At 42.8% G+C, this 26226-nt stretch overlaps 1 protein-coding gene across 1 annotated transcript in view; it reads right to left on the bottom strand.

Annotated features, from left to right (window-relative positions):
* Positions 1-3810: 3810 nt before the first annotated feature.
* The window catches only part of LOC126234282 (cytochrome P450 315a1, mitochondrial), a 177981-nt gene continuing 155565 nt past the window's right edge, over positions 3811-26226 (bottom strand). The window contains exons 7-8 of the mRNA XM_049942972.1: positions 23348-23560; positions 3811-4223 (exon numbers count right to left, since the gene is read on the bottom strand). Coding sequence (XP_049798929.1) covers positions 4110-4223; positions 23348-23560 — 327 coding nt within the window. The 3' untranslated portion in view covers positions 3811-4109. The remainder of the gene's footprint in view (positions 4224-23347; positions 23561-26226) is intronic.

Here is a 26226-nt window from a genome sequence, read left to right as displayed (position 1 = left end):
GAATAATTTCTGTCTTGATGATACCGATTACTGTTTCCGTATGATTGATCATTCCGGTAAGAATTACCGCTATTATAATTGTCTGTGTAATCTCTGTTAGAACGTCTGTTATTGTCATAAGGCTGGTATCTATTGTCCTGTCTGTTACGTCTGTCATTCTCAAAGTTACCCAAATAACGTCCGTTCCGATCACTATCCCTTTTCTCTGAAAATGTATTGTAATTACTGCTACTGAAAAAATTACAAGAAGTCCCGTCGTCGTTGTCATACTCAAGTTCTTGTAGCAAAGTCTTAAAAGTCTCAATGTCGTCTTTACATCTTCCGGCTAAAGCAATTTGTCTTATGGATTGTGGCATCTTAGTTAAACAAATGCGAATTAATTCAGTCGGGCTATAAGGGTTGGACAAGAACTGATTCTTTCGAATCATGTCTTCAAAGTATTCTGCCGGCGTGCGGAACTCAGACTGTTTAAAATTACGCTGCATAATCAGACTATGTTTGACTCTGTCTTGTGTGTTTTCGGACCAATATGCCGATAGAAATGCATGATAAAAATCATTCAGATTATTACAATCTCTAATGAGTGCGCGCATCCGCGTCGCCGGTTCGTTTTCTAAATATCCACACATAAATTCCAGTTTGTGACTTAGTGGCCAATTTGGTGGGAGTGCATACATAAATTGATCTAACCATGCACATGGATGTATGTCATTCTTAGAATTGCGGAAGATCTTAAATTTCCGAACAGTCAAAAAGTGTTTATAGTCAAAGTTTTCGCCTCGTGGCGACAAAGACCTACCGCGTCTGTCCCAGTTTGAATGTCGATTATTGTCAAGTTCGCGCGCCTGGCGCTCTCTTGTTACGTCCCGTAAATGAAACAAATTATCTTCTTCAAAGCCCTCTGCTATCTGTGATTCTAAATTTCTTCTGCTGTCTTTTCCTACGATTTCGCCTTCAATTTGTTTGACTTGCTTTCGTAATGCCTCAACTTCCCTTTTAACGCGTTCATTAAATTTTCCCTGATTTTCAACATGCTTATTTATGTTCTGGTACTCTTCGGTTTCTGCAAATGGTAATGGAGCTGTATCATCTGAATCTCTGTCCCCATGTAAACTAAGATTTGTCAATTTATCTGAAATCTCCTCACCTCTTTCCGATAAGTCACCTATTTTTTCTTTCTGTTTACCTACGTCTTCCGTAAGTGTCGCGACTCGGGTTTCAGTGTTGACACATTTGGTAGTTAACTGTTCATATTGTTGTGTTAGGTTATTTAATCTGTCATTTGGTACGGATTCCTCGATTCTCTCAAATATCTCTTCCTTATCGTGTGCACATTGTAAATTTAGCTCTGAAAATTTTTGTACTATCACGCGATCTCTTTCTTCCTGTTCTCTATCCTGTTCCCTTTGTCTAATCTCTACTGCAATTAATCTATTATTGTGAGAATTCAAAATCGGTTGTACTTCCTCTCTAATTTCTTTCTTTAATTCATCTTTCATGTTTTTGAAACATGTCCCTATTCGTGAATCTAACCGTGTTTCCATTGTTTCTATCTCTGTTTCTAGCCGTGTTGCCACTGTTTTCAGTTCAGATCCTAACTGTGATCCCAGTGAGTCTAACCGTGTTTCCATTGTTCCCATATCAGTTATTAATTCAGATCCCAAAGTTCCCATCTCTGTTTTAATTGTTCCTATCTCTGTTTTAAATTCAGATCGAAACTGCTCCATTGTTCCCATTTGTGTTTTAAATTCAGATCGAAACTGCTCCATTGTTCCCATTTGTGTTTTAAATTCAGATCGAAAATTTAATATTGCACTCATCAACTGCTCCGTATTAAATGGTTCAAAATTCTTTTCGCCCCTAACATTTCCCGCAAAACTAACTTCCTTCTGCATAGCCATAAAGCTATCTGTGTTCGATACAATTCCAGAATCTTCTGCCGTTAATCTCGGATTCTGTGAATTTTCTGATTGAGAAAAATTTTGAAGTGGTTCCGGACTATTTTCCCGACTTATTACATTGTTTTCAACTCCATTATTCATGATACTGTTTTCCTCTGTTGGCGAGTTCGCCATGTTAACAATTTCGTCATTCTCACTATCCATCATTTTTGCCTTTATCATCGATCGCGTAATCATTTACAAAACATACAAAACTCGTCACTATATGAAAATTACACACAATGACACTTTATCTCCAACAATACCATTCACACGAAATGTTTCCCTCAAACACGATTAATCGAACAATTGAAATAATTGCACTAAATTGTCAAACGCGTATACAAGACAACAAAATTAAATTCTGAAAAAAAATACCATTATAAGAATGACAATTACCAAATCTACACATGCAAAACAGACTATAATTACTAAACTACAAATTGCTACAACAATCCTACTGTCTACTATTTCTACAATCAGAAGATTCCAAGGGACGATCCGAAGCAGCGGTCGCCACGTGCATGGGGGCTTAATTGAATGGAAATGCAAATAATTTTAATTTCTGCTTTAGTATTAGTCTGTCCGATTACGAAGTCTCGTAACGGTTGGCCCTGACTGTTATTATTACGCAATCTGACTGCTTAGAACAATAACAAAGAATGAAATGGAAATTTTGATTAACACAGTTAATTAATTAAGTCCCCAGCAACTATAAAACCAACGCAACAACAAGCACAAGAGTAACTGTTCTGTGTGTGGGAGTGTGACTCAACGTACGCATCTGGCACGGTTCTTCTTCAACAACACAAGAATTTTTAAATAACATTTATACTGAATTAATTAAAGAAAATACAAATACCATAATTACTCAAGAGATCCACAATTACACTCTAATCCAAGAACACAAGCCAGATGCTTTGTTGACTGAACCTGTAATGACACATTATTTAAAACATGGAAATAATGAAAAATAAATCAAGTTTCGTTACCTTCATATATTGACCAAAATCACTCTCATAATTACAATATAGCTCCACACCGCCTCGCTATTACCACATCTCAACAAGAACTTTTCAGTATCACATCTCAGCAAGCACTCCCTACTAGCACATCTGAACACGAACTGACTACTACCAGTCCTGGACAAGCACTGACTTCTAGCACATCTCAATAATGACTGTGCCAGTGGAGGCGGCGGAACAATGCTCTCTAGCGATCTCTGGCGCTGTGGCTCAGTGTAGCCACCTTTCAAGGTGCAGGAAGTGGTCGGAAACGTGGAATAATGTTGCCCATAAGGAATAATAGACCCTTATAACACCCCTGCAGAAAGCCTCCGCCGATGAGAAAAGGTTTCATTTTCTTAATGTGATTGTGTAAATGTACGTCAGACCATCAGATACACTGCAGGCAACTGTAAGAGACGAGATTACCCTGGAAATCTAGAAAAGTTCTGTAAAGTGACAGAGGTAGGGCATGACTGGATTGAAGGTTTAGATATTAACTGTAGACGTGGTTGTTTAGCTGCATTTAATTTATGAAATAATGCAATTCATGTAAGTTATTTGTAGTTCAGTTCATACTTCCGCATACTAAGTAAAGATATAAATATAACTTTTGCCCAAATCTTTGAGAAGGAAATTAATACGTTTCTTAAAGCAGGAGTTTAAAAATGGCTCCTGATGGTAGCTTCTAACTATGTCTACAAGCTTTTTGACAGACATTGACCATGTGAGTAGAATACCAACTGTAATAACACACTTCGGAAGAAGGCAACAAAGAGAAGAAAACCCAAAGAAAACAAGGAACATAGCACATTAAGATGAACCCGAAACACTTCATGACAGGATAGGTGATAAACTACATTAAATAAATGGGACACTAGACGTGATTTTTATTCATGAGTATAATTACAATGGTAACACATTGAACATTAGGTACAGCGGTGATATCCATAAAATAAATAATTAGGTCCTCGAGAGGGATGTGGTTTCGACTGAGATCGTAGTATGTAATTTCGTCGGTCAGCTTCCTGTTTCCGGAGAAACGGCGTCATACTAGGACACGTCAGCGCTCTCGCCATATCGCTCCTAGTCACTCTCACACACGCAGGTACATATGAAGGATGAAGAGTTGGCCGGCCGCCTCCCGCGACGTGACGTCACCGCCTCAGTGCCGCGGCACCGGGCGCACTGTGATGGGCTTCGACGGCACCGAGACCAGCCTCAGCACCATCTCCGGCTCCTCCTCGTCGGCCAGCTCCAGCCGGAACCTCTTCGTAATCTGAAAGGCAGGCAGGACCACTGTCACATCCGTGCTGCTAGCCTGTGCCATACGATTATAAACAGATCGCCTGTCCAATAACTCTTGCATCTGAAACTTCCTGACTGATTAAACTTGTTTGCAGGACGGAGACACGAACACGGGACCTTTGCCTTTCGCGGCCAAGTGCTCTACCAACTGAGCTACCCGAGCGCGACCCACGACCGGTCCTCACCGTTGTAATTTCAGCTGTACCTCGTCTCCTACCTCCAAACCTTCACAGGAGCTCTCCTGCAGCCCTTGCAGAACTAGCACTCCTGGAAGAAAGGCAAATGTCCAGAGTTCTAGTCTCGGTCCTGCACACAGTTTTATTCTACCAGGAAGTTTCGTATCATCGCACACACTGCTGTACAGTGAAAATTTCATTCTGTTCAACTTTGCATCTAATGGCTGTGTTGGCGAAAAGAGCAGTAACCGTATATAAATTCTGAGCCGTCGTCTTGCTTCCTAGGCACACCAAGTGGTTGGTGAATTTTTGGTTGGTTGGTTGGTTGGTTGGTTGTTTTTGGGGAAGGAGACCAGATAGCGAGGTCATCGGCCTCATAGGATTAGGGAAGGACGGGGAAGGAAGTCGGCCGTATCCTTTGAAAGGAACCATCCCGGCATTTGCCTGAAGTGATTTAGGGAAATCACGGAAAACCTAAATCAGGATGGCCGGACGCGGGATTGAACCGTCGTCCTCCCGAATGTGAGTCCAGTGTCTAACCACTGCGCCACCTCGCTCGGTGGTGAATTTTTGGAACCTTGTTTAAATGAACGAGGCTAAATGATAACTGAAGGAAACAGAATGAATGAACCAAAATACAGGGAAAGGCAATGTGGTATGGGAAGACTTTCATGATGCCTTGGTGTACTATGCAAAACAAAATTTCCTCCATCGCTTCCCAGAAACATCGCCATCCTTTCTCAAGCAGACTGAAATACGTGATTCCTCACTAAGGGGAGCAAGATCTCGAAAATCTGAATATGGGTGTTTTTTTGTTACCTGAGTCCGAAACACCAGCCTTTTGCACTGCTGTAGGATTAGGTGTCATGCCGTTATACACACAATTATCAGACTTTAAATATTTTAAGAAATAGAGCAGCCAGCCACTTTTTACGTATTTTTATTTATGCCAATGCGGGTTTAGGGCTTTCAGCCATCATTAACTCGCCTATTATATATTTGAATTCAATAAGTACATCGTTAAACATCGACAGTAATTTGTATTCTGCAGCTGTCCTGTACAAAATAGCCATTCTTGGCGAGTCGTATATTTACGATTTATTACTCGTTAGATGTACTTCTATGAATGGTGTTGTCCCGATTTTCGTATCTCTCATCGTGACACCAGCACATTTTCATCTGTACGTTGCATCAAAAAACAGCGCAGTATACGCCATACTGCAGGCTGACATCTTTGTTTACATCCGACAATTATGTCTGTGGTCAGTCACGTTTTACTTACAGATTCTGAAATTACTATTTCTAGTTTAAGTTTGTGTTTGACTATACAACTGAAAGTGCTTATCATGATTATACTGACTGCTATGTATAGTTATTTAATAAGGGCTGCAGTGAATGGTTAATTAAACCAGACTGAATATCAAACAACACAGCGCCTTTTTTTATGAGAGAACTAATATTACACATTTACAGTTGTAGTGACATTTGCAAGAATGCCATACCAACTGTGATTTAAATATGTAATATTTATTCTTTAAGACAACGTGTTCTATATTGTTTTTATGTTTATGGTACTCCATATAGTGCAACTAAACAGTCACTAACACACTTATTTAATAACTATACAGAGAATGCAATATACTCATGCTAAATAATTTCAGGATTTTTAGTCATACAGAAGCTAAAATTAGAAACAGTACTTTCAGAACCTGTAAGCAAAAGTATAGCTTTCATCATCGATATAATTTTCAGATGTAAGTAAAGATGTCATACGGTAACATGACGGATACTGCGCTATTTTTGTGCGAGATACATCCGGAAAAATATTTGAGCCACATCTGGAAACACGAAAATCGGAATAAGAACAAGCAGAGTAGAAGTTAAGTATAGCTAACGAGCAGTATAAGGCAGATATATAACTCGCAAAGTGTAGTAGCTAAACATAACTCTTCTTTTGCGTGGGATAGCTGCACCATCCAATTTGCTGTTCATGTTCTAACAATGTACTTACTCAAGGCTCAAACATGTAATACGCTAGTTGAAGATGGATGAAGACCGAAACGCGTATTGGAATAAATAAAAACAGATAGAAAAGTAGCTGGTTGCTGAGTTTCTTAAAATAAAATAACTCCACAATCAGTAAAATTGATAAGTTATCATATCAGACATATATTCATCATGTAAAAATAGGTACCAACTGTCTAAAAATTTTATTAATTTACTCTTTACGCTAGTTTCAGAATATATTTATTCCATTTATAGGCAAATGTATCCCATACTGTGTCGAAAGTTTATCCTGATCTTGGAACACAAGGAACCAGGTGCTCGCCATTCAGCAGATATATTTTTCCACCCTATCAGCGGGTGGCTAACCAAACTGTTGGTGTCCACGACATCCCCGCTGCTCGTTCCACAACCTTCCCACACTACCATATCTTATGAAAGAGAAGCTAAACTAAACACTTACGAGTATTTGTTAATTCTATTATTCACCTGGTCCATTATAGAACCTTCGGGTGTTGTGCTTCGGATCAGAAATAATTAGAAAAGTTACACCTACGTACATAAACGTAACAAATGCATGTATTACCTGTCGATTAATATTATAATATTAGGGTGCTGCACAAGTTCGTAGCACTTTTGTTTTGAATGTTGGTATTCCGGTTGCTATGGGTTTGTTTATCGATTGCCATTTTTCATTTCTAGTTCAGTGGCGCAATTTTAGTTTACATGTTGTCATTTTCATTTTGTCACTTGGAGACAATGAGTCGAGCTGTGGAAGCTAGAAAATGGAGTGCCAAGCAGAGAAATCGGAACATTTTCTACATATTCTTCTGTTTGAGTTCAATACCGGAGTGAGACCAGCAGAGGCAGCCAGAAACATTTTCATCCTATATGGGGATAATGCGAATGGACAGGGCACGGCAAGAAGTTTTTTTTTCGCATTTTAAGGGGGATCGTTTTGACATTAGTCACTCTCCACTTTAAGGAAGATCTCCGGGATTTGATGAACATCGTTCAAAATTATTAATCCAAAATGATCCTCGTTAGTGTACTCGAGAATTGTGAAATGTGATGAACTGTGATCATCGAGCGACATTTGCATGCAATGGGAAAGGTTCAAAACTCGGGTGTGTGGGTACCGCATGCTGCAAGTCACAGGAATCGGCGGGTTGTCATACGTGCATCTCCGCTTGCAGGTCAGTAATTGGTTCATGAACAAAAGCGACCATTTCTATACTGCACCCTTACCGGTGGCGATAAATTGTGTCTTTATGCTGAAATTATGAACGTAAAGGAATGATTATGATCAAACAAAGCAGCAGCTCCACATACGGAGAGCTTTGCGCATGTACGAAGGATAATGTTATGCATCTGGTGCAGCAGCGACGGTGTGGTGTTCCGCGAGGTGTGACCATTAGTGGTGAGTTTTACTGATGTCTTGGAGACGCAGTCCAAAATCAACGACCAGGAACACTGCGTGAAGCGATGCTACTCCATGATAACGCCCTCCCGCATTCTACTAGACTGACGAAAAACATTGTACAGGAGTTGGGTTGGGAAGTCATTATGCACCAGCCCTATTTACCTAATCCTGCGCCCTGAGATTATCACCTTTGCCGCTCTCCATCGAAAAATCTTTAAGGAACTTCCTTTCCGTATGAGAATGCGCTCTAGAACATGGCTCAGCGAGTTCTTCACCTCAAAACTACGTGATTCCTACAGTCGCGGAAACTAAAAGCGTTGGCAGACTGCTGTAAATTGTGAATGAGAATATACTATTCGTAACTGAAGTCTCTGTTATGTGTATTTGTTGTGTTTACGGAAAGTGCTACGAACTTATGCACCAACCTAATAGTTGTGCTATAAACTCGAAACTTACAAAACGAAGAAAAGAAGAAAAAAGAAGAGAGGAGGAGGGAGACAGAAATGAAGCTGAGAGTGTTTAAAACTTAGGTACATTCCTGAGAGACTGCAGACTGCCTCGTACCGTGGCTCATTGAAAATAAAGGCTAAGCCACCTTTTTCAAGGGATATCGCAGTGGTTTATTTTTGAAAATGTGCAATTTCTGAGATGTTAGGCGATAGATTACTCCATAGTCGAGAGAAAGTAACACATAAAGGCTTGCCATAAACACTTTTAGTTTGAAAGGAAAAACAACAACAATTCAGAATGTAAGGATCAAATACGTTTTAATGTACACGTAGGGATCTCATATTTACAGATAAATATTTGAGGTAGTAATTACTGATGATACGGCGGAGCAAAAATAACGTTTTAATCGTACCTTCGAGTCGTATCCCTCGCGCAGTGGAATTTAGGGTGAAGCACATGGAATCTGTCGCTGTTTGTAGCTTCGGGAGGTGACAGTATCTTCCAAACCTTCGATGGCAACTCACACCTCACAATTATTTAAATTCTTATTCTTATCTAGCAGTAGGAAGAGAAAAAGCACCGCTAAGTAAAGGGAAGAGCATTTCATCATCAGCAAATCATATGAGGCTACGTTATGACGTCGGTGAAAACATAGCGTGCGATGTAGAGCAGCACTGAAGCACGCTGACATAAACAACCATAGCGTCGTAGCGTTACAAGTGTTGTTTTTAAATACAGTGCGGTGCTCTCCATAATTTCTGGAAAGCGTCTGGTGTTACAAATATCGAGCGCTTTAGACTTTTCATTCGTTTCGTGCCTTCCGAGATTTTAAACCTACGTTACGTGAATATCAGTGCTGTATTTACAGGCTAGTGTTAATATTTGTTCGCCTTATAAGCACTACGTGTTGTCTTGGATCCATTACAGTGCTTTAAATGATTTCCTTAATAGTGTCGGCTTAATAGTGTTCTTAGAACATATCATGCTTTCACAATTTTCATTCACTTCGTGTCTTGTACTACCTATGTTCAACGACCTTAGATCGTGTTACTGCACGTCTGCCCGACGTTTGGAAGTTAGCTGCACAGCTCACCGACAGATAAGTTTTTACTGATTATTACTTTGTTACAGCTTAAGTGTGTTGTAGTGCTTTTTAGTTTACTGTAAGAGTAGCGTCATGTATGACAAATGCGGATGTTGCCGTAGGTTACTTGGTAAGCGAGAAAAATGTCAGGACTGTGGCTTGGTGTTTCACTGGGGAGAAAGCAGCTTGGAAGCTAAAAAAAGGATCAGATGACGTTCCTCCATGGGGTTGTAGATTATATAGTCGAGACAAAAATGTCGTGCAACAGGGAAGAAAGATTTGTACACTCCACACAGAATTAGAAAGGGCGCATTTTGAATTAGAGACAATTGGAGCTGGGAGAAGGTGACAAGTCACATCTACATCTACATGATTACTCTGCAATTCACATTTAAGTGCTTGGTAGAGGGTTCATCGAACCACAATCATACTATCTCTCTACCATTCCACTCCCGAACAGCGCGCGGGAAAAACGAACACCTAAACCTTTCTGGTCGAGCTCTGATTTCTCTTATTTTAATTTGATGATCATTCCTACCTATGTAGGTTGGGCTCAACAAAATATTTTCGCATTCGGAAGAGAAAGTTGGTGACTGAAATTTCGTAAATACATCTCGCCGCAATGAAAAACGTCTTTGCTTTGATGACTTCCATCCCAACTCGCGTATCATATCTGCCACACTCTCTCCCCTATTACGTGATAATACAAAACGAGTTGCCCTTCTTTGCACCCTTTCGATGGCCTCCGTCAATCCCACCTGGTAAGGATCCCACAACGTACAGCAATATTCTAACAGAGGACGGACGAGTGTTACTCCACGTAGGTTACTTGGTAAGCGAGAAAAATGTCAAGACTGTGGGTTCATGTTTCACAAGGGAGAAAGCAGGTTGGAAGCTGAAAAAGGATCAGATGAGGTTCTTCCATGGAGTTGTAGATTATATAGTCGAGACAAAAATTCAAGAGGAGGAAACCTTAAAAAGGAGATTTCAGTTTCCGGTTAGAAATCGGTATGAATTTTTAAGGCTGGAAAATGGCCGGCTCCGAAGAGGCACCAAATGTAAGGCGCTTGTACTTGTACAACCGAAAGGCGTATTGATAACCAAGATGTTCTGGGAATCAGCGTCCAAGGGTAACTGGTGGTATGCCACAGCCAGGTTGATCATTGAAAAGTACTCGCCCCCAGGCAAGCTTGGTGAGAAGGTCTTCCTGTCGGGGATGGGGTACGTGTCGACGAGTGACTGAGCATTGACATTAGCGGCGAAGTCCCCACACAGGCGAAGGGACCCATTGGGTTTCCGTATGACCACCAGTGGCGTCGCCCAGGCACTGTACGTCACAGGCTCCAGAACGACAGCGGCCTGGAGCCGATCAAGTTCCTGCTTGACCGCTGACCGTAAGGCCACCGGAAGGGTCTGGGCCCGGAAAAAGCGAGGCTGCGCCTCGGGCCGTAGGATGATGTGCGCCTGAAAATCGGAAGCAAATCCGAGATCTGTTGCAAACAACGACGCAAAAGCGGAGCACATATCATCCAAGTTCTGAAAACGAACAGCCGTGAAAACGGCTGTAACTTGGTCGGAAATTGAAAATCCAAACAGTTGAAACGCATCCAGGCCAAAAATATTCGACGCCAACGAATGGTCGACGACAAATAGAGTAAGGAGCCGGGGAACAAGTTTGTACGTGGCCTGGACGACGAACTGCCCACGAAGGGGAATGGAACCGTCACCGTAGGCGACCAAACGCCGAGAGGGAGGCGACAACTCAGGAGAGCCCAGCCGTTTATATGTCGCCATATTAATCAGGGAGTCGGTGGCCCCAGCGTCAGCCTGAAAATTGACATCCTCAGTGAAAAGGCGGTGCGTGAGGAAAAGCTTCCGCACCGATGGGTCATCCCGTGGGACGACCGATTGCAGAGCATGGACGGTATCTTGAAGCCCGGGAGAGGCAGGACTTGATCGAGTCGAGCGACTACGACAAACCGATCGGATGTGGCCCTCCTTGTTACACAGCGTGCACGTTTTCCAGCAGTGGGGACAATCAGCCCTCGAATGTGCAGTAAAGCACTGTGGGCAAGACGGAAGTGGGCCGCGCGGCCAGCGACGAGAGGCGACCGAAGGCGCCGATGCGACAGAGACGTCGGACACAGAGGAGTCCCGACGGCGCTGGCCCCTGTCGGCCGGGCCACGTCGACGTCACGAGGGCGGAACCCGCCGTGACGCGTGATCGCTGCCACCTGCGGTCGCGCCATAAGACGCTCGTTAACCGCTTGAGCAACTTCGCAGGAGTGGTCAGTGCGGAGAATCTCTTCCAATGAAGGGTTGCCGAGTTTCAACGCCGCTGTGCGGACCTCAGGATCGGGAGCCAGCTGAACCACCACATCCCAATCAGGGAGTCCGCATACGAAGCCCTGCACTGCTGATTGGTGCACGTAAAATCGCATCGGCGGCTGAGACCCTGCAAGTGCGTGACCTAGGAACGATACGATTGACCATGCCCTTTATGGTACTGGTGGAACTCCAGCCGAGAGGCGACCACATGGTAGCGTCGGGAATAATAGTTTGTCAGCTAAAGGCAGATCTCCTGGAAAGAGAGAGCCACAGGATCGGACAATGGTGCCAACTTGCGGAGAAGAAACAACGTGGCTGGGGAGGCCCAAGACAAAAACAACGACCGCTGCAAGGAGTCATCTGTGACTTGAAACGACGTGAAATGTTGTTTCAGCCGATGTAAGTACGTTTTCCAGTCTTCTCCAGCGTCATTAAATGGGGGAACGACGGCGGACGTGGGAAAGCATCGGACACCCGAGGACTCGGAAGCTGTTGTGGCAGTGAGGCCCTTGCATCAGATTTGTCTGTTAGCAACTGCAGTGACTGCTGTGAGATGTCTAACTGGAGCTGCTGCTGCTGCTCCATGAGCTGCTGTTCTTGCTCCAGAAGACAGACCAACTTCCCCTCCATGCTAACAATTACCACCGTTTACCTCGTCCCAAAAATGTGGTAACCGCGACCGGAACGGTCACGGGGTTGTCAAGAACGAAGCGCGGCGGCACCAAACGGGAGCGACCCGCGAACAACAAACGAACGGGAAAGGACGTACAAGTACAACGACGGACGACCGAGCAAGACCTTGCGAACAACAACACGCAATAAGCAACGGGGTCACAAGCGACAACCTCACGAATCCACTCGTATCCGGAAACAGAATAAAGTATACACGCTGTCTGTAGGCGACATGTCAATAGACTCACTCGAATATCAGACTGCCTAGATAAACGAAAGGCAGGCGCTTAAATACAGTATAGGGTACGTCGGTATTGGCTGCCGGGACCACGTGCTCCAACGTGGCGCCCTCACGTCATATGCGGGCCAGGAACGCGTGCAGCCGCGACTTACGGCGCGACGGCTGCAGAGACCTCTAGCGCTAATCGACGTCCATGTCGTCTGACGCGGATTCGAAACCCGTGGCGCTCGGTACCACAAGAAACATGTGCTTGCGATTTATTTCCGCAAGAATATTTCTCTGATAATTGTACACTACTGGCCATTAAAATTGCTACACCAAGAAGAAATGCAGATGATACACGGGTATTCATTGGACAAATATATTATACTAGAACTGACATGTGATTACATTTTCACGCAATTTGGGTGCACAGATCCTGAGAAATCAGTACCCAGAACAACCACCTCTAGCCGTAATAACGGCCTTCATACGCCTGGGCATTGAGTCAGAGATTGGATGGTGTGTACAGGTACAGCTACCCATGCAGCTTCAACTCGATACCACAGTTCATCAAGAGTAGTCACTGGCGTATTGTGACGAGCCAGTTGCTCGGCCACCGTTGACCACACGTTTTTAATTGGTGAGAGATGTGGAGAATGTGCTGACCAGAGCAGCAGTCGAACATTTTCTGTATACAGAAAGGCCCGTACAGGACCTTCAACATGCGGTCGTGGTCGTGCATTATCCTGCTGAAATGTAGGGTTTCGCAGGGATCGAATGAAGGGTAGAGCCACGGGTCGTAACACATCTGAAATGTAGCGTCCACTGTTCAGAGTGCCGTCAATGCGAACAAGAGGTCACCGAGACGTGTAACCAATGGCACCCCATACCATCACGCCGGGTGATACGCCAGTACGACGATGACAAATACACGCTTCCAATGTGCGTTCACCGCGATGTCGCCAAACACGGATGCGACCATCACGTTGCTGTAAACAGAACCTGGATTTATACGAAAAAATGACGTTTTGCCATTCGTGCACCCAGGTTCGTCGTTGAGTACACCATCGCAGGCGCTCCTGTGTGTGATGCAGCGTCAAGGGTAACCGCAGCCATGCTCTCCGAGCTGATAGTCCATGCTGTTGCAAACGTCGTCGAACTGTTCGTGCAGATGGTTGTTGTCTTGCAGACGTCCTCATCTATTGACTCAGGGATCGAGACGTGGCTGCACGATCCGTTACAGCCATGCGGATAAGATGCCTGTCATCTCAACTGCTAGTGATACGAAACCGTTAGGATCCAGCACGGCGTTCCGTATTACCCTCCTGAAACCACCGATTCAATATTCTGCTAACAGTCATTGGATCGCGACCAACGCGAGCAGCAATCTCGTGATACGATAAACCGCAATTGTGATAGGCTACAATCCCACCTTTATCAAAGTCGGAAACGTGATGGTACGCATTACACCTCCTTACACGAGGCATCACAACAGCGTTTCAGCAGGAGAAGCGGCTGTTTGGGTATGAGAAATCGGTTGGAAACGTTCCAAATGTCAGCACGTTGTAGGTGTCGCCACCGGCGGCAACCTTGTCTGAATGCCCTGTAAAGCTAATCATTTGCATATGACAGCATCTTATTCCTGTCGGTTAAATTTCGCGTCCGTTGCGCGTCATCTTCGTGGTGTAGCAATTTTAATGGCCAGTAGTGTAACAACTACAGATCTCCTCTACGAAATATTGAGATACCTGTCATGTAAGAGAAAACATTAGTAGTTTGTGGAGATTTCGATGTAGATTTCTTAAAAGGTATGGACAGGAAAAGTGAACTAAGATTAATATTTGGGTGTTTCAATCTAATTTCAGCAGTCGGTTTTCCACCAATTAATGTGCAGCAAAATACTAAGGCACTGATCGATAACAATTTTATAGGCAGATGTGCACCCAACTGCTAATTGACTATCATGATGCACAATTAATGGAAATAAACAGAATACCTCGTTACAACCTTGAGGTAGTTTCATACAAAGCAATGACGCCTATTAATGACAACAGTATACCGTAATGTTTTAAGAGTAAGCCAAAAGGACTGGTATGGGATGACGTATGTGTAGAAAGAGTCGCTAATGTCAAATTTAAATTATTCCATAATACATTTATGTCAATATTTGAAAGTTGATTTACTAAAAAATTATCCACAAAATCCATTTAAAAACCAAATAGGCTGTAGATAATTGAGGGAATTAAAATCTTATATAAGAGGAGGAGGTTCAGTCTGAGTTACGGTCCAAAAGTACTTTGCATTGGATAAACAGTGGTGTAGTACTTGGAGGCAAGTCTCTCAGGTTTCAGAAGTACGCATACCCTGATACAAATAAATAATGCAGACAGTAAGGTTAAAACTTCATGGAACATTGTTAAATAGGAGACAGCACAGCCAGTTAGTGCACAAGTTTCCATACCAATTAAAGTAAATGACAATGTTATGCCTGATAATTTACAAGTTGCAAGCGCTTTTAACAATCACTTTCTAAATGTGGCAGCAAATGTAGGAATAAATGGTTCAGCTAAAGAAGCAAAAGAATACATTTAACATGTCATGCCACAAACTTTTAAGTAATTAGAAGTAGCACCAATACCCTTCACTGAAATTAATAAAGTTACAAAAATTCTAGAAAACAAATGCTCTTGTGAGGTTGATGGAATTTCAAACAGAATTCTGAAAAGTTGTTCCAGCTTAATAAGTAATGTCCTTGGTAATATATGCAATGCATGTCTGGCACAGGAAATTTTTACAGACGAGTTAAAATATACAATTGTTCAACCTTTTCATAAGGAGGGTGACAAGACAGACTTAAACAATTTCCATTCAGTTACCTCGCTGACATCTTTTTTCCAAAATATTCGAAAAAGTAATGTACTCAAGATTAGTTGTACACTTAAATGGAAACAATTTACCTAACATATCACATTTTGGAGTCGAGAAAGGTTACTCAACTGAGAATGCTGTTTATAAATTCTCTCATCAAATACCACATGCCTTAAATAATAATACATCGCCAGTTGGTATTTTCTGTGATCTCCCCAAGGCGTTTGATTGTGTGGATAGCGATACTTACTTATAAATCTCAAGTTTCGTGGAATTGATGGCTATATGCACAGCTGCTTTGAATCATACTTGACAAACGAAATGCAAGACTTTCTGCTCAATGGGTCAGACAGTGTCAGAAAGGTAGAAATTTTAGTGACCTGGGAAAAACAATCACAAGGAGAGACCCCCAATGCTCAATTTTGGATCCACTCTTATTACTTACATATGCAAATGACTTTCCACTTAACATTCGACAAGCAAAATTGGTACTTTTTGCAGGTGATATAGCACTATAATAAAATACATTACAGAGAATGCGAGAGAAGAGTTGGTAAATGACATTTCCCAAAGAATTAGTAAGTGCTTCTCTGACAATCGACTCTCCCTAAATTTTGATTAAGAAAAAGTCACTCTACATTCAGTTCTATACATAAAAGAATCATACCAGCAATTGACGTAGCACATGATCAGGAGTCAGTAAGTAGGGTAGACTGCTTCAAATTTTTGGGTGTAGATACTGGTGAAAACGTGAACGGGAAAACGCATATTATTGAGCTTCCGAAACAATTAAGTTCAGCTACATATGCTCTTCACATAATTACTTATCTTGGAAACAAACGTATGAGCTTCCTGGTATACTTTGCACATTTGCACTAAACAAAGTCGTGCAAAACATTCTTCTAGGGTAATTCATCACTTAGAGAGAGAGTAATGATTGTACGAAAGCCAGCAGTAAGGATAATGTGTGAATGTGTGGTGTTCACCCACGGACCTCATGTTAAGTACTTCTTCAAGGAACTAGTCATTTTTCATTTTAACTGCGCCGTCAATATATATATATATATATCCGCTAACGAAATTCGTTAATGATAATACATCACAATTTGAGAAGTACCGTGATATACTTACCTACAATTTTAGAGGGGAAAATACCTTTATTATCCACTGTTAAGCTGTCACGGGCCCAGAGAGGAGTTCAATATGCAACAACAAAAATTTTTGATGATATGTCAAGTAATATTAAATGTCTGACAGTTAGCGAAAAACAGTTTTAAATCTAATTTAAAATCATTTCTCCTGGACAACAGCTATTCTATTGGCGAACTTCTACTTAAAAAATACTGGTACCCAGTAAAACAAGTTGTGAAACTGCATGTGTAGAATGAAAATAATAATGTTTTCGTATAAATTATACACAACTGCAACCAGTCACTTTTTTCATTAGTAATGCTTTATTACATTAACCGGTTTTCGAACCCTTTCAGGTTCATCTTCAGATGATTTCGGGAGAATCCGGGAAGCTACATCATTATTGGTAGTAGCATAATGCTGGGTGCTGGTTTGCGACAGTATAGGCGGCTTTTTTCGTATCTGTCTGCATCCATTTTGAAGTCCAGAACACTTTCACACAAGCTATATTAGTTCACACTTTAACAGTGACACTACACCAGCATCCAGCATGCGCTTTACAACAGTTGTAAAGCGCATGCTGGATGCTGGTGTAGTGTCACTGTTAAAGTGTGAACTAATATAGCTTGTGTGAAAGTGTTCTGGACTTCAAAATTGATGCAGACAGATACGAAAAAAGCCGCCTATACTGTCGCAAACCAGCACCCAGCATTATGCTACTACCAATAATGATGTAGCTTCCCGGATTCTCCCGAAATCATCTGAAGATGAACCTGAAAGGGTTCGAAAACCGGTTAATGTAATAAAGCATTACTAATGAAAAAAGTGACTGGTTGCAGTTGTGTATAATTTATTTACATTAATATACAGTCACGGTTCTAAAATATCCGTAATGGATAAGCATAATGTAATAATGTTTTCATTACTGTTAGCACTAATCATGTATACATATCCTGTAAACTGACTCGTTCCACATCATTTCGACAAGAGAATCGCTCAAATGATCTATGGAACATGTAACTAACTAATTAACTAAACCGCGGAAGGGTTGCGTCACAACATAGCAGACTGGCATAGAACGTAGAGAGGGGTGACTTGCTTGTTGATGATGAAGACAGCAGAACAACCAGTCCGCAAGCGGACAAAATCTCTGACCCGGCTGGGAATAAAAACCCGGGCCTACTGCACAGCAGTCAGATTGCTAACGACTCAGCTAAGGGGTGGGCTAATGAAATACTGTGATGATTTTAGGAGCCATCGATTGCTGGTGAAATGAGGATTACTATGGGTTGGCAACAATATGAGTGGAGAAATTACACGTTAGTTTTTATACTGAGCGCGAACTTTACGTAACCGGATTTGTGCTAAGGTTGTTTGTTTCAAAATTTGGTCAGAACTGCAATTGGTTGGTTGGTTTGTGGGATTAAAGGGACCAGACTGCTACGGTCATCGGTCCCCAGAACTGCAATTGCAGTGGCAGGTTAGAGAGGTGTAAACCCCACTGGCGTTAGGCAAAAGAAGCTAATGTTAACACGGCAACAATGTTCGAGTACAATGAATTTTATGGAGAATAGAAATCTATGTAGGAATCAACATGGGTTTCGAAAAAGACGGTCGTGTGAAACCCAGCTCACGCTATTCGTCCACGAGACTCAGAGGGCCATAGACACGGGTTCACAGGTAGATGCCGTGTTTATTGACTTCCGCAAGGCGTTCGATACAGTTCCCCACAGTCGTTTAATGAACAAAGTAAGAGCATACGGACTATCAAACCAATTGCGTGATTGGATTGAGGAGTTCCTAGATAACACAACGCAGCATGTCATTCTCAATGGAGAGAAGTCTTCCGAAGTAATAGTGATTTCAGGTGTGCCGCAGGGGAGTGTCATAGGACCGTTGCTATTCACAATATACATTAATGACCTGGTGGATGACATCGGAAGTTCATTGAGGCTTTTTGCGGATGATGCTGTAGTATATCGAGAGGTTGTAACAGTGGAAAACTATACTGAAATGCAGGAGGATCTGCAACGAACTGACGCATGATGCAGGGAATGGCAATTGAATCTCAATGTAGACAAGTGTAATGTGCTGCGAATACATAGAAAGAAAGATCCTTTAACATTTAGCTACAATATAGCAGGTCCGCAACTGGAAGCAGTTAATTCCGTAAATTATATGGGAGTGGGCATTAGTAGCGATTTAAAATGGAATGACCACATAAAATTAATCGTCGGTAAAGCAGATGCCAGACTGAGATTCATTGGAAGAGTCCTAAGGAAATGCAGTCCGAAACACACTTGTTCACCCACTCCTTGAATAATGCTCAGCAGTGTGGGATCCGTACCAGACTGGGTTGATAGAAGAGATAGAGAAGATCCAACGGAGAGCAGTGCGCTTCGTTACAGGATCATTTAGTAACAGCGAAAGCGTTACGGAGATGATGGATAAACTACAGTGGAAGGCTCTGCAAGAGAGACGCTCAGTAGCTCGGTACGGGCTTTTGTTAAAGTTTCGAGAACATACCTTCACCGAGGAGTCAAGCAGTGTATTGCTCCCTCCTACGTATATCTAGCGAAGAGACCATCAGGATAAAATCAGAGAGATTAGAGCCCACACAGAGGCATACCGACAATCTTTCTTTCCACGAACAACACGAGACTGGAATAGAAGGGAGAACCGATAGAGGTACTCAAGGTACCCTCCGCCACACACCGTCGGGTGGCTTGCGGAGTATGGATGTAGATGTAGATTTAGAATGGACAAAAGATTTAGAAATGAGGCGAAAATAAATCGTCCCTTCTTTTGTAATGTCTGCAGAATCCTGTAACCTGTGGTGTTTTTAATAACAGTTGCCTTGCTGTACTGGCATAACCTGGTTACGCTGTTATGAAACTTCCTAGCAGATTGAAACTGTGTGCCGGACTGAGACTCGAACACGGGACCTTTGCCTTTGGCAGGCAACTGCTCTAGCGACTGAGCTATCCAAGCACGACTCACGACTTGCGTGTGAAAGGGAAAGGTCCCAAGGTCGAGTCTCGGTACGGCACACAGTTTTGACTTGACAGGAATTTTCATATCCGTGCATACTCCTCTAAAGAGTGAAAAATTTCATTCTGTTAGCACTGTTGTCTGCAAACTCGCTAGCTCTAGCTGACCTTCAGCTGTTGGACTGCACCTCTCCTGCCTTGTAGTGGGCCAACAGCGGACAGCCCCGCCACTACAGTAGTTTCCCGGCCTAACAGTCCATCCCCGCTGGTAGTGGCCATAGAGTAAATATCTGTGGAGTGAGCATTGCGTTCTGCGCATGTTGTCAACATTAAACCACGATTGTCACGTGTTTTCGGGACATCGCTGTGCGTGTGTGCTTTCTGCAGCGTTTGAAGTTTGTAATATCAAGAGTTTTTGTTGTGTTTCACCGTTTGAATTACTGTTATTGCTACAGATGCAAAGAAAATTATGTGAAAGTAGGGGTAGTAACTTTTCATGAGTAGATACCATGTAGCTTTAATTATAGTTATCTTATTATTAAGAGACACTGTATATGTTTAAAAATTTCGAGACGCATTATAATTAAAGCTTGATTCTGTAGACCTATTTTTCTACGATTTTATGACTATGTAATAGATATTACGGGTCGTACAAAAGCTTACAAACAATCGCTTGCTCTCGTAAATTTGCTAGTGGAACAGGAAAGGGAATGGTTAGTTGTTTCAGCAAATACTGTCCTCCATGCATTTATCAGTGACTTGTCGATTATGTATATAGATTACGCAGTCTACTGTTTATTTAATAAACTGGGAACAAGTACGTAAAATGCGTTAAATAAATACTTCAAAGTGTCACCAGTAAGAAAAATTGTGCTTTAGGTCGCAAAAACGAGAAAATAAATACGCAGAAATAGCAGAAAAAAAAGTACGAATTAGCAGGGATATAATCGCTAATGAGTGCAAATTCGGTGTTTTTCGGACACTTGCGAAAGTACTAGCGTACTGTCAAGTCATTTTGCAAGACTATCACTGCAAAAATGTACGTCAGGCTCCGTAATACTATAAAGTGCCGTATCATACCGAAAACTACCAAAACTCGAGTGCATCTGAACTGTGCCACCTACCGCAAAGAAGCAGGATGTAATATCACTCGCCCTTAAAAGGTAGGTAGCTGGTTTATTCCCGGTATCAAATGGATACTGTTAAAAAGTCTGCGCAACATATACAGGATGTTACAAAAAGGTACGGCCAAACTTTCAGGAAACATTCCTCACACACAAATAAAGAAAAGACGTTATGTGGACATGTGTCCGGAAACGCTTAATTTCCATGTTAGAGCTCATTTTAGTTTCGTCAGTATGTACTGTACTTCCTCGATTCACCGACAGTTGGCCCAATTGAAGGAAGGTAATGTTGACTTCGGTGCTTGTGTTGACATGCGGGTCATTGTTCTAGAGTACTAGCATCAAGCACATCAGTACGTAGCATCAACAGGTTAGTGTTCATCACGAACGTGGTTTTGCAGTCAGTGCAATGATTACAAATGCGGAGTTGGTAGATGCCCATTTGATGTATGGATTAGTACGGGGCAATAGCCGTTGCGCTGCACGTTTGTATCGAGTCAGATTTCCAGATCGAAGGTGTCCCGACAGGAAGACGTTCGAAGCAATTGATCGGCGTCTTAGGGAGCACGGAACATTCCAGCCTATGACTCGCGACTGGGGAAGACCTAGAACGACGAGGACACCTGCAATGGACGAGGCAATTCTTCGTGCAGTTGACGATAACCCTAATGTCAGCGTCAGAGAAGTTGCTGCTGTACAAGGTAACGCTGACCACGTCACTGTATGGAGAGTGCTACGGGAGAACCAGTTATTTCCGTACCGTGTACAACGTGTGCTGGCACTATCAGCAGCTGATTGGCCTCCACAGGTACGAGAATCCGCACGCAATTGTGCAATCACGTCATCAACACATATTTTCTGTGAAGGTTTGGGCAGGCATTGGTGGTGATGTCTCGATTGGGCCCCATGTTCTTCCACATACGCTCAATGGAGCACGTTATCATGATTTCATACGGGATACTCTACCTATGCTGCTAGAACATGTGCCTTTACAAGTACGACACAACATGTGGTTCATGCACGATGGAGCTCCTGCACATTTCAGTCGAAGTGTTCGTACGCTTCTCAACAACAGATTCGATGACCGATGGATTGGTATATGCGGACCAATTCCATGGCCTCCATGCTCTCCTGACCTCAACCCTTTTGACTTTCATTTATGGGGGCATTTGAAAGCTCTTGTCTACTGAACCCCGGTACCAAATGTAGAGACTCTTCGTGCTCGTATTGTGGACGGCTGTGATACAATACGCCATTCTCCAGGGCTGCATCAGCGCATCAGGGATTCCATGCGACGGAGGGTGGATGCATGTATCCTCGCTAACGGAGGACATTTTGAACATTTTCAGCAACAAAGTGTTTGAAGTCACGCTGGTACGTTCTGTTGCTGTGTGTTTACATTCCATGATTAATGTGATTTGAAGAGAAGTAATAAAATGAGCTCTAACATGGAAAGTAAGCGTTTCCGGACACATGTCTTTGTGTGTGTGTGTGTGTGTGTGTGTGTGTGTGTGTGTGTGTGTGTGTGTGTGTGTGTATATGGAGGTTGGAAAATTACCCACTTACTATATCCAAAAATTCACCTATGAGTAGAAGGAGTTGCCATTAAGAAATTCATTTAATTTCCTTTTAAATGCTACATGGCTATCTGTCAGACTTCTGATGCTATTAATTAAGTGACCAAAGATTTTTGTGGCAGCATAATCTACCCCCTTCTGAGCGAAAGTTAGATTTAACCTTGAATAGTGAAGATCATCCTTTGTGTTAGTGTTGTAGCCATGTACACTGCTATTACTTTTGAATTCGTTCGGATTGTTAATAACAATTTTCGTAAGTGAATATATATATATATATATATATATATATATATATATATATATATATATATTTTGTGAGGCTACAGTGAAGATGTCTAGCTCTTTAAATGTCTGCAGGATGATCTAGGATGAGCTCCAGCAGTTATTCTGATCAGACGCTTATGTGCAATGAACACACTTTTACTCAATGGTGAGTTACCCCAGAATATGATGCCATACGGAAGTAGAGAATGAAAAGAGGCGTGGTAAGCTAATTTACTCAGATGTATATCGCCCAAAATTTGCAATGACCTTAAGAGCATAAGTAGCTGAACTCAAACGCTTCAGCAGATCCTCAGTGTGTTTTTTCCAGTTCAACACCTCATCAATGCATACACCTAGAAATTTTGAATATTCTACCTTAGCTACCGATTTCTGATCAAAGTCTATATTTATTAATGGGGTCATTCCATTTACTGTGTGGAACTGTATATACTGTGTTTTCTCAAAGTTTAATGAGAGCCCATTTGCAGAGAACCATTTAATGATTTTCTGAAAAACATGGTTTACAATTTTACCAGTTAATTCTTGTCTGTCGGGTGTGATAGCTATACTTGTATCATCGGCAAAAAGTATCAGCTTTGCATCTTCGTGAATATAGAATGGCAAGTCATTAATATATATTAATAACAGCAGTGGACCCAAGACTGAACCTTGCGGCACCCCATTCTCGATTGTTCCCCAGTTTGAGAAATCAGTTTTTTGCACATTATGTGCTCACCCGCTGTCTGTGTGTGAAGGTGTAGGGTGGGGAGTGTGTACGCACCTCGGCCACGATGAGCGCCATCTGCGTCTCGGCGAGCTTCTGGCCCACGCAGGAGCGCGCGCCCATGGCGAAGGGCAGAGAGGCGTGGCTGGCGGCGACGCCGCGGTAGGCGCCCCCGGGGTCGCGCAACCAGCGCTGCGGCCAGAAGCGCTCCGCCTGCGGGAAGTACTGCTCGCTGCGGCCGCTCGTGTACAGCGACAGCACCACCAGTTGCTGCAGAAGAGCGGGAAACATCGCCTCACGTTAGCCACAGCACCCTGCTACACAAACACTTCAGAGGAGACTTTCAAGTAGTGACGCACGCTATCGACAACTTCGAGGAATTCCTAACTTAGAGCCCTAAAGCAATTCAATACACCTTGATGCAATTCCACATGGGGGATGCCTCGCCTGCGACAGCAGTTGTATTTTTCATTTTGTAGACGAAAAGAATCCTCCAAACAGCAACTTTCCTTTCTGGCAAAACTTCTCTGAAGGTTTATTAAAGTTTATCAGTGATCTCAGTACCGTATTATTGTGGTGTGCGTACTGTAAGACCTTCGGCACACACACCATCAGATTATTTGACTTGTCGCTCTAATGAAGTAGGCCAGTGTCAGCAATACGTCTCGTGGTCTTATCGTGGCGTGTTTATCTTCTGCCGTTAGGTCAGACGATAGAAATACCACTTGCACTTTTAGAGTAGCAGATTGACGGTGACCAACTTTAAACAGAACTTGATTAATTTTCAGACACATTTATTAAAATAATAACAAGCATAGATATTACGTAACTTGATTCTGGATGCTGTTTACAATTGAAAATCTGAAGTTCCTTCGGTCTTGTTACGTTAATCTTGTTCTCACATATCTCTGATACTTGACAAAGTGTCTATACATTTATCTTCATGGCCATGTACAGAAATATGGTAATCTTATTAGGCGCGGACTGAAACTTAACTATAGACTGCTACAGACAAATGCAGACAAATGCAGACTGACTAATCGGAGGTCTGTACACTCGTTATAATACCTCGAGCGTTCAGGTATCACTGCGCGAGGGTGATCCGCAAGGAGAAAAGGTTCTACGTTAGCAGCAATCTCTTTGGTTGCATTGCATATTAATACGTGCATCGGCGGAAGCAGAATTTGGCCCATCTCTATGGCAGCGCCATCTCGTAGAGCGGAGACGGACGAGCGCTGCGCCTGCGCTGTTGTGCTTAGCGGGGCGCGCTCTAGTGGGAAAGTTGTGTACGCGCTGACTACGCGGAGCTATGTACACAACAATTATGTTCCAGTAGGACAACACACACACAAGAGAACTACCATTAAAAGCTTTCAGAAGTTGCATCCTCACCAAGCGAGGCGGCGCAGTGGATCTAAATCTACATCTCCGCAAGCCACCCAACGATGTGTGGCGGAGGGCACTTTACGTGCCACTGTCATTACCTCCCTTTCCTGTTCCAGTCGCGTATGGTTCGAGGGAAGAACGACTGCCGGAAAGCCTCCGTGCGCGCTCGAATCTCTCTAATTTTACATTCGTGATCTCCTCGGGAGGTAGAAGAAGTAGGGGAAACCAATATATTCGATACCTCATCGAGAAACGCACCCTCTCGAAACCTGGACAGCAAGCTACACCGCGATGCAGAGCGCCTCTCTTGCGGAGTCTGCCACTTGAGTTTGCTAAACATCTCCGTAACGCTATCACGCTTACCAAATAACCCTTTGACGAAACGCGCCGCTCTTCTTTGGATCTTCTCCATCTTCTCTGTCAACCCGAGCTGGTACGGATCCCACACTGATGAGCAATACTCAGGTATACGTCGAACGAGTGTTTTGTAAGCCACCTCCTTTGTTGATAGACTACATTTTCTAAGGACTCTCGCAATGAATCTTGACGTGGCAACCGCCTTACCAACAATTAATTTTATGTGATCATTCCACTTCAAATCGTTCTGTACGCATACTCCCAGATATTTTACAGAAGTAACTGCTACCAGTGTTTGTTCCGTTATCATATAATCATACAATAAAGGATCCTTCTTTCTATGTATTCGCAATACATTACATTTGTCTATGTTAAGGGTCAGTTGCCACTCCCTGCACCAAGTGCTTATCCGCTGCAGATCTTCCTGCATTTCGCTACAATTTTCTAATGCTGCAACCTCTCTGTATACTAGAGCATCATCCGCGGAAAGCCGCATGGAATTTCCGACACTATCTACTAGGTCATTTATATATATTGTGAAAAGCAATGGCCCCATAACACTCCCCTGTGGCACGCTAGAGGTTACTTTAACGTCTGTAGACGTCTCTCCATTGAGAACAACATGCTGTGTTCTGTTTGCTAAAATCTCTTCAATCCAGCCACACAACTGGTCTGATATTCCGTGGGCTCTTACTTTGTTTAACAGCCGACAGTGCGGAACTGTATCGAACGCCTTCCGGAAGTCAAGGAAATGCCATCTCCCTGGGAGCCTGTATCTAATATTTTCTGGGTCTCATGAACAAATAAAGCGAGTTGGGTCTCACACGATCGCTGTTTCCGGAATCCATGTTGATTCCTAGAGAGTAGATTCTGGGTTTCCAGAAATGACATGATACGCGAGCGAGAAACATGTTCTAAAATTCTACAAGAGATCGATGTCAGAGACATAGGCCTATAGTTTTGCGCATCTGCTCGACGACCCTTCTTGAAAACTGGAACTACCTGCGCTCTTTTCCAACCATTTGGACCCTTCCGTTCCTCTAGAGACCTGCGGTACACGGCTGTTAGAAGGGGGGCAAACTCTTTCGCGTACTGTGTGTAGAATCGAATTGGTATTCCGTCAGGACTTTCCTCTGTTGAGTGATTTCAGTTGCTTTTCTATTCCTAGGACACTTATTTCGATGTCAGCCATT

Source organism: Schistocerca nitens, chromosome 1, assembly GCF_023898315.1.
Source record: "Schistocerca nitens isolate TAMUIC-IGC-003100 chromosome 1, iqSchNite1.1, whole genome shotgun sequence".
Taxonomy (NCBI): Eukaryota; Metazoa; Arthropoda; class Insecta; order Orthoptera; family Acrididae; genus Schistocerca; species Schistocerca nitens.
Note: the sequence above shows the minus strand (reverse complement) of the source record. Positions and strands in the feature narration are given on the sequence as shown.